Here is a 12975-nt window from a genome sequence, read left to right as displayed (position 1 = left end):
CCTTTCTCTCTTTGAGACAGGGTCTGACCATGAACTCACAGTCCTCCAGCCTCACTGTCCAGGGTGTTACGATCACTGGCATGTGTCACCTGCTGTCCCCCAGTTCCCCCTTCCCTGTGTAACCCTGGACCAGAGGCTTGCTGCTGAGGGAGACCCCCACACGTGACCATTCCCATTTTAGACTGCAGTCACAGCCCCCAGGGAGGCCTGTCCCCCATCCCCAACTATCTTCTCCCAGCTGCTGTCCCTTCAGAACAACTATTCATGCCTCCTCTTCTCACCTCCCCCTCCCCTGCCCACTCTTTCTCACCTCTCTGAAGAAAATAGAAGCAAACTGGGCAGGAAGGCTCTCTCCCTCCCAGCAGCAGACCGAACAGCTGAGCTGCCTGTGCTCACCATGGTGCCCACCAGGGATCCTCACCTCGGGCCCTAGACCCCACTCATCTTGTCCTGAGAGCTGACTCTTAGGCCCATCATCTCCTGCCTCGGCAACCAGCAAGTCTTCCTTTCTTTCGGGCCCCCATCATCAGCCTTGAAATCCTTCAACTCTATGACACATAAAACAGGTAGAAGTCATTCCTTGTTAAGAGCATATGAGTCTGAGTTTGGATTTCAAGTACCCATAAAAAATAAAATAAAGGCCTGGAGGGATGGCTCAGCCGTTAAAGGCTGGGCTCACAACCAAAAAAATATAAAAATAAAATAAAATGAAATAAAATACCACTGTGGTTGTGTTGCAAGGCTGTAACCCCAGCCCTGAAGGTTGGAGACAGGATTGCTGGGGTTAGCGTAGCCATAAAACTGCAGGCTGTAGTCCCTGTCTCAAGGGAATAGGATGGGGTTGTCTTCCTCTGACCTCCACACATGTGCATGCATCACGCACATGCACCCCACAAAAAACAGAAGTGCTCCCCGAGTCCTACCGCCCTTCCTGTCTACCTCTCCTCTTTTTCTTCCCAGCAGATTTCCCCAGTTCTCTACAGTCTCAGTTCCCACTCCTCACTGGTTTTACTGACTGTCCTCGCTAGTGTATCTCCACTTGTTTTTCAAATTAGGGTTTCTCTGTCTGGCTGTCCTGGAACTAGCTCTGTAGACCAGGCTGGCCTTGGACTCCCAGAGATCCACCTGCCTCCTGAGTACTGGGATTAAAGGTGTGTGCCACCACCACCCAGCCTCTCCACTTCTTTATAAACATACATAGATACACACACATTTTTTTTTGAGATAAGATTTCTCTGTACCTGTCTCGAAAAACCAAAAAAAAAAAAAAAAAAAAAAAAGATTTCTCTGTATAACAGCCCTGGTTGTCCTGGAACTAGCTCTGTAGACCAGGCTGGCCTCGAACTCACTGAGATCAACCTCTCTGTCTTCCAAGTGCTGGGATTAAAGGTGTGAGCCATCTGGCTAAAACAAAAACAAAGAAACCACCTTTTATTTATGTCCGTGTGTGCCTGTGCTTGTTGAGCATGGGTGCCTGGGAGGCACTGGCTTCTCTGTTAGGCATGGCTGTGAGCTGCCTGGTATGGATGGGGGCCAGGACTGGATGCCGAGTCTCTGTAAGAACAGCAAGGACTTCTCCTTGCTAAGCCATCTCTCCAGCACTTGGGGTGGTTTCTAACTGCAGCATGAAATGGAGACTTGAGCACCCAGAGGATCAGCAGACTGGGAATAGCCATTGCCTGCCCTCTCCAAGACAAGGCCATTGCATGGAATGCACCTCTGCTTGCATGAACTTGTTCGTTCAGCCTGAATGAGCATAGCTGATTTCTAGGAAATTACTATCATCCTTCTGTACCCATGGAGGGTAGGTTCCAGGACACACAACCCAACAAGGAACCCAAGATCTGTGTCCACCCATAAAAATACCAGTGTAGTAATTGTGTATGACCTACATAATGCTCTCACACACTTCAAATCAGCCCTACATTCCTGCAGTGTCTCACCATGCAGATGCTACGGAGCTAGCTGCTATACCGTGTCATACGGGAAGAATGACAGAAATAGTGTCTGGACACGGCCAGTAGATACGTAGTTCCTTTCCCAAATATTTTTCATTCAAAGGTGGTCAAATCCCCGGGGAATCCCTCATATCTCGAGGGCTGGCTAAACTGCACACACGTGACTCCACTCTATTCCCTAGACCAAGTATAGACTCGAGGACTAAACTCCAGACTCCACCCACTCCAGATCAAGGGCCTCTAGGTTCTAGGCTGTAAATGCCGGCCCTGCGCCTTGCAGGTTCTTCCAGAGTGCAGTCCAACCACTGAATGGAAGACCAAAGGTCCCACACTGACTTCAGGCTCAAAGGACACAGAGGCCCGCTCTTCTGTGCAGTGATAGCCCTGTCAGGCTCCATCCTGCGACAGGGCACCCACCCCCTCCTTCCCATTCCCCCTGGGAGGAGGGCAGTTAGCTGTGCTCCATATAGCAAGGCTGCTAGTGTCATCATAAATGGTTACGGCCAGAGCCCTAGAGTTAGACGGGGCTGTGGGAGAAAGAACTGCAGGACTGAGAAGACCCACTGGGTGGAAGCCACGGCTACTTCCAGGAGGACCCCCTCACCCGATCTCCCTCCTCCACCAGAGCAGGCCTGATGGGGTCGCTAGACCACATGAAATGAGATCAGCTTTGTGTGGGTCAACATTCTCTTCAGTCGGTCCAAGAGCATCCTGCACGCCCCCAAAGATGAGAAGAGCTACCAGCGCTGGCATTCAGTCATGGCAGGACCTGGTCACATCAGGAAGTGGACAGTCCATGTCTCAGAAGCCTGCTGACGTGAAACATCAAAGAGGGCAGGCTCTGGAGCCAGACCGGATTCTTCACCCCCCTCCGCACCACCCCCAAAGACGAACACATCCACAGTAGCCATCTCATTCAGAGAAGCGTGGTTGGAAGATGAAGCGCGCATGGAAACAGCACTGTGAAATGAATCTTCACAGAAGAAAATAAATAGAAAGGCCTAATGTCCGACTGAGCTCCTCAGGCTGCTCAGCTGGCTGCTGGGACCTCAACTCTCACCAGCTCCCCTACATCCCAGCACTTAGTGTTCCAGACGCGTGGATCAAGATCTATTTCAATCTCTCGTGATCTCTGGACGCCTGCCTCTGGGCTGTTTATTCTGCCAAGAGCAATCACTACCCCGCCCCCCTGCCCCCAACCGATTCTCACCAGCTATCTATTTAAAATATCAACACCCGATCCTACTGGATGTAGTGGCACATGCCCAAATTGAAAAATCTAAAGCCAGGAAGGTTCTGAATTTGAGGTGAGCCTGGGCTGTATTAAAAACTTCAAAATGGCACCTGAATGTCAGCTTCTTCAAACACAAGCTGGGTGAAACAGCCCAGCTATGAAGAGGAAGAAACAGGCAATGCCTGACAACAACCCCAACCTGGGGTCTCACACTACACGCCCAATAAACTTAAAAAAGGAAGTGTGACTGGCTTATTGGCACCTGCATACAGTAATCTTAGTAGGTGGGAAGTGGAGGCAGGAAGATCAGGAGTAAAAAGGTCATCTCAGCTTCCCAGAGCAATTGAGACCAGCCTGGGCTACAGGAGACCTTCTCTCAAAAAACCCCAAACAAAGCAATCTGGTGCCAGGTAGTGACACCCGTAGATCTGGTGACTGAGGCAGGAAGACTCATTTGAACCTAGGAATTGTGCCAAAGCCAGGTAGGATATAGCAATACTATTTCCAAAAATTCAGTGGGTATGGTGGCACATCCAGGCACTCAGGAGGCAGAAGAAAAGAATTAGAAACTCAAGGTCAGCGTGTGAGACCACCTCAAAAACAAACAAACAAACAAACAAAAAGCCTCGGAGCTGAGAGATGGCTAAGTGGCTAGGAGCCTTAGTGGTTCTTCCAAGGGACCCAGGTTCAGTTCCCAGCACCCATATGGCAGCTCTTCACTGTCGGCAGCTTCAGGTCCAGGGGACCCAGCACAGACATGCAGGCAAAACACTAATGTACATAAACCAAAAAAAAAAAAAACCAAGCCTAAACACAAACCCTTAAGTTGACATGTAAGAGTGTAAACCCAGGACCTAGGAGCCAAAGCAGGAGACCAGGAGTTCCCGGAAGCACGATGGGGGTAGGGGTCTATGCTATAGGTGGCCTAAGGACCATGCTGAGAAGACCATCCATCTTTCCATGAGTATTTATTAAGCAGCTACCATACACCAGGCTAGTTTTCACTCTAGACAGAGACAAGAAAGACGTACTTCTACCCTCAGGAAGTTCACACTTGTGAGGGGAGAAAATACCAAGGTTACAATGAAAGTGGCCAGCCAGGGACATAGAGCAAGTGGGCAGAGACTGTTATAAACCTGAAGAGCCGGCAGGGCTTCTCTAAGGTCACTGGAATGACAGGGAGGAGCCAGCCACCTTCTTTGGGAAAAGCATCCAGAAGGATCTTTTATACCCAGTTCCTTTAACCCTAGGCCCTCAGCTAAGAATGTCTCAAAGTAAACAAGTCCAAAAAGTGTGAAGGTCCCCCTTTTATTATGGAGGCTTCCAAAGCAAGAGGACAGGATAGAGGAGTCTATCTCAGGGAGGATCTAGCTGGCCCCTGGCCCCTTCCCTCCCGGGCCTGGTACCCCAGGCTTCCTTGGCCCAACGGCATCAGTCTGATTCTTCTGCCTTTTGGGAAACCTGGGACCCATAGGTCTCTCTCCCTCATGTGTTCCCAAAATCTCAGGCCAGGCCAGACCCCAGGGCTGAGCCAGCGGGATGCGTGGCAATACCCAATCCTCAGACAGGCCTCCTGGAGTGCCAGAGGGATGGGCGGGGCCTCCTGAGCACTCTTCCTGCTTTGCAGCGCTGGATCCTTGGGGTCACAGGCATGGGTCTGGTCCTCAGGATTAAAGACAGTGACAACACCCAACCAAGGCTGACCCCCATCCCAGGAGGTTAGGGAACACACAGAAAAGACATGACACTAGGACCTCTTAGGAGGAGGAGAGGAGCCGTGTGGCACAGCTGATGCCCAGGGCAGGCGGGCAGCAGGGGCGGGCATGAATCATTTCTTCTTGGCACGGTCTGCCGCATCCAGAGCAGCCATGTTTCGCGCAGCTGTGACGAGGTGGATGACACTAATGATGGACTTGAGCAGGGCGATGGGAGCCGTGATCCAGAGGCCCATTCGGAAGAGTCCCACAGAGCCAACTGTGGGGAGACAAAGGACGGTAGCAGGGGAGATCGAGGCCTCTTTCTCCCCAGGCAGGGCAGGGTGGAACCTCACCGCCACCCCCTTTTCCTACCTAGCGGTCCCTCGGAGAAATTGAACAGGTACAGGAGGCAGTAGAAGAGTTCATTTCCAGCACACAGGGTGAACAGAGCAGGCTGCACACAATACAATACAAGGCTGCCTAAGATGCAGGGCCATGTCCCTACGGTAACCCACAGGGACTTCTGCCAGACAGGAGAATCTCAGCCAGCTGCACACTGCACCTTCCTGCAGACATCTTCAGTCTCTCTCTGTCTCTCTCTCCTTCCTTCCTTCCCTCCCTCCCTCCCTCCCTCTCTCTCTCTCTCTCTCTCTCTCTCTCTCTCTCTCTCTCTCTCTCAGTCTCATTCTCACTGACGCCAGGAGCCCTCCCGCCAGTTCTCCTTCACCATGCCTCAGCCTAAGGACCACTGCCGCTCAGCTCTCCTGACCACGGCTAAGACCCAGCCTAAGGCTCTGTGTTTCCACATCAGGTAGGGGAGGGGCAGGAAGTGCTCACCCTAGAAGTGTAGTAGATGCGAAGCACAGGGTTCCCAGAGAGGTCGATCATCTTGTGGCTCTCACTGCCTTTTACCACAGAACTAGGGGAGAATATGGCAAGACTTCATGAGCTCTCACTGCTACTACATCCGTCCAGCCATCCCACCAACTGCCTCTACTGTCTGGCCGAGCCCTATCATTCCCCAGGTGGGGGCAGTCAGGATTAAATGTCCCACCATAAGCACCCATTCTGCTCCCCACATTTGGAACCAGGCCAATGCTAAAAATTGCTTAGGCCACCTGTACGACAAGCCCACTCAGAAACAGCCCTCACCCAGGGACCTTTCACAAAGCAAAAATTGAAAAAGAGGCCTCCGCTAAAGACAGAGGCTAGATGGCATACAATTCCAGCACTCAGGAGGCAGGAGTGGGAAGACTGCCATGAATTTGAGGCCTGCCTGGGCACACACTAAATTCTAAGTAAGCCTTGGGCTGCTCTCTCAAGGGGCAAAGAAAAAGGAAGACACCTCCCAGGGATCCTGAATCATCTCCGTCTTCCTCCCACTGTAATATCTTCCCCCTATCAGCACCTCCAGCTTCAAAGCAGACCTGTGCAGATGCAGCCAGTGGCTGGCCACGTCTAGGCTCATGCTGAGCTGGAAGAGAAGAGTGGCCCGAGGGTATAGCAAGGCCAGGTTGACCAAGAGACACATGGTGGAACAACGGTCCGTCAGCATGTCAAGCATGGCCCCGAATCGGGTTCCTGAAAAAGAATTAAGTTGAAGTATTAAGTTGGAAGGACTGTTTGGTCCATCACTCGGGGTCACATATGAAAGGAATTTAAAAATGTCTACCATCTACTGCTTGAGAAGGAAGGTAGGCTGCTGTCAAGAGATGGAGAGGCCAGAAGGACGGGATATGAGGACAAGGAATGAGGAGGCCACGGCTGTGGCAGGAAAGCTGTTGGCGGAGCAGAGAAGCCCCATCCTCAACTCCTCTAACCCAGAACCAAGCCCCCCAAAAGGCAAGCAGACCCCAAGCCTCGGGGGCAGTTTTAGAGATGGCTCTGGAGAACACATTAATGAATTACTCAGCAATCCAAACACCATCTGCTTCCCCCACCCAGCTCCAACCCCTTCCGGTATCCCTATTGTCTGTGACTAGCACATAGTAGTCCCTAGTAAACACCTGAAGAATAGAATTTTATTTTCTTATTTATCTTTTGTTTTATGGTATGAGTTTTTGCCTTCATATATGTATGTACACGTGTTCCTGATGCCCACAGAGGCCAGAGACAACACTGGACCCCTGAAACTGAAGTTATAGGTGGTTGTAACCCACCATGTGGACTCTGAGAACTAAATCCAGGTCCTGTACAAGAGCAGCAAACATTCTTTTTGTTTGTTTGTTTTGAGACAGGGTTCTCTGTGTAACAGAACTGGAACTCCCGACTTGTAGGCCAGGCTGGCCTTGAACTCAGAGATCCACCTGCCTCTGCCTCCCAAGAGCTGGAAATTACAGGGCTGTGCCACCACCCAGCCAAGCAGTAAGCATATTTAATTTATCCTCTGAGCCATCTCTCCAGCCCCAATGACTTTTATTTTTGTAGGATTTTGCTGTGTAGCCCTGGTTCACCTGGTACTTAATATGCAGTCTAGTCGAAGAGGACCTTTGACTTGGAGCAATCTTTCCGTCAGCCTCTCCAGGGCTGGAATTACAGGCATGAGTCACCACGCCTGACCCAAAGGGAATTTATCCAGAGAGACCCCTTCCATTTACACCACTACGCCCGGTTTAGGTCACACCCTTCCTAAACCGTGAACAGCCCTCAAGAGCAAGCTTAAGTTCCCCCCTGCAAATTCCTGTCTTGTTTTCTTAGAGACGGGCATGGAAAGCTTCTGAGGTCCTGGGAAAGCAGGAAAAGGGCAGGGGGCTGTTGGGTCCCCAAGCAGCGGTAGTGGTAGAAATCTGTCACCTTGATTAAGGGCTCGAGCTGCGTGTCCATCGAAGGCGTCCAGAAGTCCACTGAGCAGATAGAAGGAGGAGGCCGTGAAGGGGCAGCAGGGCATGAAGTAGAAGGAAATGATGGCGAAGACAATCCTGGCATAACCTTGGCATGGGAAGGGAGAGGGACAGGTTGTGATCGGGGAGCTAGTTCATGGTCTCTCGCCCTCCGCTGGTGCTGGGGCCGCAGAGAGCACTCACCGATGAGGTTAGGCACGAACAGGAAGATATTTTCCTCTGGCATCTTGGCGGCTCCCCTTGTCGCCCTAGTCCAGCTCTGGAGGTGCAAGGACTTGTCCCAGTCTCACCAGTGCGGCCTCACCTTTCAGCCCGGGACATCAGCCGTTCCACCTGAGCCCTGGGCCCAGTTTCCCCACGCGATCCCAGCTGTTAGAGCCCGCAAGGTGCCAGGGCGCGGGACACCTCTGGGCGCAGTTCCCGCACACCTGGTCTTCCGATGGGCAGGAGCTGCCGTCTCCAGCAGCTGGCCCCGTTGCTGGCTGCGCAACTAAGCTTACTCTTCTGTCGGGGACGTTAAGAGCATCGGAGGAAGGAGAGAGCGGCTTTTAAATATAAATAAATTAATTAAATAAATAGTAGCTGGGCCCCTTTAAGGCCGGCCTGCTTCCTTTTCCTGCCGGCGTCCTTTGGCTTCGGCACGTACCAACCAACGCACCGAGGGAGGGGTGGGTGCCGAAAGCCATCCGCCAAGGAAGGAACTGCCAAGGGAGAGGCAGAAGAGACCTGAAAGGGAACCTGCATTCTGCCTTTTACAGAGGGCACAAGCTCCTGGAGGCAAAGGTACGGCGGTGAGATCCCGACGTTCCGAGTCTGAGCCTCCCCGAGAGACGGGGTGACTTAGTACAACCCACATCGCTTCCCCCGCCCGCTACGGCCGCAGCCGCGGCCGCGGTCGTTTTCCGGGACCCAGGCTGGGAAGAGGTGGCTAGAGAGGCTGGGGCGCGCCTGCCGCTTGCTTCTAGCGCCGCCCTGGTGGTGGGAGGATTAAGAGCCCAGGTTCCGCCCTACGTCATCTCCCAAATGCCTCGAAATAACGCTGGGGTCACCACCTCCAAGGAGGAACCTGGAGAGCAGCCGTGGTACCCTAGGAAAATGTCTTTAGTTCTAGAACCACTAGTCTCCTAGCAACGGAACTATAGAACCTCCGCAAACATTTAGGTCTTTATAGCAACCCGGAGCAGCGTTTCCCTGGCTCTCCCTCTTTCCAACCTTCCTCCCCAACTCCAACTCCCTATCCCCTGAGGCCAACATAGGCTCTCCCCTTAGACCTCTCCGTATCCCCTCCCGCCGAGTAACCCAAGATTTCATCAGCCAGGTCGGGGGGCTGCATGTTGGCTGCCTTGCCTTAGGAAGGGCTTTGGCAGAGAAGAAGGAAGGGTGTTGGATAGAATGGGGGAGAGAGTTTTTCTGAGAGCCCCTCCCCTCAAAGTTGTGGGCAAAACAACCAACTTTTTCAAGGACAGGACTGAGACGGTGTTCGGGCTATAGGCATGGACTAAACCTGGGCCCAGGGAATGGTGTGAGATGGGGTCTGGGAGGAAGTGGGCTGGTTCCTCAGTCTTAACACAAACTTTGTTTCCAGGGTGATGGCATCCACATCTGCCAGGAACAATGGAGAGAAAAAGGACAGCTGGCCATCTCAAGCTGCGGCCGCCTTAGGTGGAGGTCAGGTGAGCAACCATGGGATGTGAGAGGAGAAGGGAAGCTAGGCAGGTACTCTGGTTCCGAGCCACGGGCCTTTGTCCTTAATCCCAAAACCCCACAGACTGCGTCCAGGGTCCAGGGCCTCCCATCTCAACCTGCTAATACCAGATTCCTCAACCGCAGGCCGGCAGCCTGGAAGACACCAGACCTGTGGGAGTTTGCAGGCTCAGTTCTAACTTCCTTTCCAGAAAGTCTCATTAACCCAGTCTGAAGAATTCCTGAGCCAGATCAGCGCAGAACTTACAGATGAAGCACTATTTATTGCTCGCTCCCAGGTGAACTCTGTGCACACCAAGGAAATGCAGACAAAAGACCAAGGGACTCAGATACCATCTAAACACAGTGAGCTCTCTCTTCATCTAGGGACCAGTTCCTGACCTCCCAGGGAATCTGCCCATTTTTTCCACCTCAATGCCAGTCCTAGGCACATTCTAACCCACTCATTCTTGCTAGTCAGCGGTCCCCTTATCCCCATCCACTCTAGTCCCAACTCCTTCTCACCATGGGGAAAGTCACTTCTCTGACTGGGGCCTCTCTTTCCAGTGATCTTCACCAAGACCCGAAGCACAGACACCCGGTGAGTGATGCTCTGCTCAGGGAGGAGGGTGAGGGTGAGGAGCCTGCAGGGGGTGGGGTGGGGGTGGGGGACAGGAAGAGCAAGGGTTTATAACATCTCAGCAGGGTAGGGGAGTTTTGAGCCATGCTGGTCTATTCCTTCCTGGTCCTGCATTTTGTGATTCTCAGCCTTCTCTTTTCTTCTATTGCCTCCAGCTCTGACAGAAATCGCAGCCGCACCATGGCACACCTTCTGCCATCTCCTCGTGAAAAGGTTTGTGTGAGGTCATTCAGTTACAGCATTTCCAGTGTCCACTGTATGCTGCTCTCTGTGTTTGGAGTCTGGGACACAGAATGCACAGGAAAGACTCAGCCCTTGAATTCAGGGCTTTGTTGGTTTGTTTTTGTTTGTCTTACTATGTAGTTTAGTTGGCCTAAAATTTGCTCCGTAGCCCAGGCTGGCCTTGAACTCACTACGATCCACCTGCCTCTGACTCGGTGCTAGGATTAAAGGCGTGCGCCACCATTCCCAGCAGAATTCCGTTTAGAATAAGGCCAGGCCAAGCTAATGGCTGATGACAACATAATATGGAATGCTACCACCTAAGAAGAGAAACCAGTAAGACTGTGCCTCATCCTCAGGTAGGCTAGGAAGGAAGGTATCATGGAGCTGCCCGAAGAAGGAATTTACCTAAAGAAGAATTTGCCAGGGAGGCAGCCCTAATATAAGTATTCTAAGCAGCAGGGATTGTGTGACCCAAGGCACAGAGAGGTATCTTAGTGAGGTTGTGAGCAGCTTGTATGCTCTGGGGCCTGCCAGGCTTGGTGGTACACACCCTCAGTCTCCGCGCTCTGGAGGCAGAGAGGGTGATTCCTGTGAGTTCAAGGACACCTTGGCCTGCGTAGTTAGTTGCTGTACACTCAGGGCTACATAGAAAGACCTTGTCTCAAAATAAACAAATTTAGGAATTTAGAAATTATATATATGTAACATACAATATATGAGAGATAATAGAAATATACAATATATAATAGAAATTTTATGTATGGGGAAACATTTTTTTTTTGATTTTTCAAGACAGGGTTTCTCTGTAGCTTTGGAGCCTGTCCTGGAACTAGCTCTTGTAGACCAAGCTGATCTCAAACTCACAGAGATCCACCTGCCTCTGCCTCCCCGGTGCTGGGATTAAAGGCGTGCGCCACCGCCACCCGGCTGGGGAAACAGAAATTTAAAAATTTAAAAACAGACAAATAAAGAGGCTGGAGAGATATGGCTCAACAGTTAAGAGCATTTGTTGATTCCCCAGAGGACCCAGGTTTAATTCCCAGCACCCATACCCATATAATGGCTCACTACTGTCCCTAACTCCAGTTTAGGAGATCTGATGCCCTTCTGGTCTTCACAGGGACCAGGCTCAGTACTCAAACCAGTATTCAGATCTATCTGCAGGCAATTTAAAAACCATTTAAGGCCTGGTGTGGCACCAACATCCAGGAGGTAGAGGCAGGGGGATCTCTGTGAGTTCCAGGCCAGCCTGGTCTACACAGTGAGTTGCAGGTCGGCCAGGGTTATATAAACCCTGTCTTTAAAAATAAGTAGATAAATAATAAATAAAACTTTAATATAAAAAGTAGACAAACCAGTCAGTGGTGGCACAGACTTTTAATACCAGCACTCGGGAGGCAGAGACAGGCAGATCTCTTTAAGTTTGAGGCCAGCCTGGTCTACAAGAACTAGTTCCAGGATAGGCTCCCAAGCTACAGAAAAACCCTGTCTTGAAAAAAAAACCAACCAACCAACCAAACAGCAGACAGATGTAAGATGGAAGTGGATGGACGAGCTGAAGGAGTAGCAGGCACATGGTGAGTGGGAGAATGGATCTGTTGACTGAGCATGTGCTAAGTAAGCACCTGCTGTATGGCAGGAAGCACTGTCCTGGGGTGCAGCACTGAGCAAAACAGAGCCCCCGCTCTCCAGAAGTGGGAGAGGAAAGATAAGTGGGGGGAGACAGGTGAGTAATGAATACGGAGCAGGTGAATGGAACTGAAGGATGGGGAAGGAACGGTGGATAGATTTGGACATGGACGGAAGGAGGATGTCAGTGGGTGTGTGCGTGGAGAAATGGAGCACGGTGCTCTATTCCGGGTGGTCTGTGGCTTTGGATGGCTGCGTGAAGGAAGGAGAGACAGGCTCCTTGAGTCTGGAAAGCCGACAGCTCTCCCTCTCTTCCAGGGAGTGCTCCCCAATAGCCTGATGACTGGAAGATGAGTCTCACCCTCCCCAGTGCTGCTCTCTTGGCCTCACCCTCCCCCACTTTGCCCCTCAGTGAAAGCTTCAAAGCCCCTCCTTTGCAACTGGCTAAACACCTCATCTCGGGAGGAACTCCTGCTCACCAGCAATGCCACCTTTGAAACCAACCAAGTCCTCTGGACCAGCTGCAGGACTCTCCATCTTCCACGGGCAATCATACTACTGAGGAGAAAAGGTTTTAATAAAGAGCCAGGGACCCTCCCTTCCCCTCTAACATCAGGAGTGTTCTGGAGTGGCTTCTGGAGGGGGCGTACTTTCTTCCAGAGGGCCATGGTGCATGTCAGCGTATGCCTGGAATCCAGTTGTTGGCCACTGCTGGACCCAAATCTGTTCTCTAGCACCTTGTGGCTAGCTAGCTACAGCATGCAGGGGGCCACTCTGCTGCCAAAGGAGGGCCTTCGCTGTCACTTTGGGTTCTGAGGACCAGGCCTCTGCTTCTCCCTCTGAGCTTTTGGGAGTCTCATGTCTATGAGAACATGCTGACTTGTTGCCAGACAGAAGGTGAGGTAGAAGGCCGGAAGAAGCTTGGCCATTTCTTTGGCCATCTGAGAAAGTCCATTCACCTCAATCTAAATAGAAAACTGAGTGGCCTGGCAGTGATGGCGCATACCTTTAATACCAGCACTCAGGAGGCAAAGACAGGTGATCTCTGTGAGTTCGAGGCCAGTCTGGC

General features: G+C 51.7%; 2 protein-coding genes across 4 annotated transcripts; one reads left to right on the top strand and one right to left on the bottom strand.

Moving 5' to 3' along the window:
- Window positions 1-4143: 4143 nt before the first annotated feature.
- On the bottom strand, window positions 4144-8634 carry Cdipt (CDP-diacylglycerol--inositol 3-phosphatidyltransferase). The gene is made up of 6 exons (XM_075972302.1): window positions 7913-8634; window positions 7683-7817; window positions 6317-6470; window positions 5727-5808; window positions 5262-5343; window positions 4144-5166 (listed from the first exon to the last, which is right to left on the bottom strand). The coding sequence occupies exons 1-6, from the start codon at window positions 7953-7955 to the stop codon at window positions 5021-5023; spliced, it is 642 nt and encodes a 213-aa protein (XP_075828417.1). The 5' UTR covers window positions 7956-8634; the 3' UTR covers window positions 4144-5020.
- LOC142849731 (putative protein T-ENOL) lies at window positions 8380-12516 on the top strand. Of its 3 annotated transcripts, none has more exons than XM_075972304.1 (6): window positions 8380-8512; window positions 9315-9402; window positions 9625-9778; window positions 9980-10013; window positions 10208-10265; window positions 12225-12516. In XM_075972304.1, exons 2-6 carry the CDS (start codon window positions 9319-9321, stop codon window positions 12258-12260), a joined length of 366 nt encoding a protein of 121 aa, XP_075828419.1. In that variant the 5' UTR covers window positions 8380-8512; window positions 9315-9318; the 3' UTR covers window positions 12261-12516. The 3 variants fall into 3 exon arrangements, with proteins under 3 accessions (XP_075828419.1, XP_075828418.1, XP_075828420.1); XM_075972303.1 differs by lacking the exon at window positions 8380-8512 and adding an exon at window positions 8637-8811; XM_075972305.1 differs by lacking the exon at window positions 8380-8512 and adding an exon at window positions 8765-8890.
- The last annotated feature ends 459 nt before the right edge of the window (window positions 12517-12975 follow it).

This window comes from Microtus pennsylvanicus, chromosome 5 (genome assembly GCF_037038515.1).
Source record: "Microtus pennsylvanicus isolate mMicPen1 chromosome 5, mMicPen1.hap1, whole genome shotgun sequence".
In the NCBI taxonomy this organism is placed as follows: domain Eukaryota; kingdom Metazoa; phylum Chordata; class Mammalia; order Rodentia; family Cricetidae; genus Microtus; species Microtus pennsylvanicus.
Note: the sequence above shows the minus strand (reverse complement) of the source record. Positions and strands in the feature narration are given on the sequence as shown.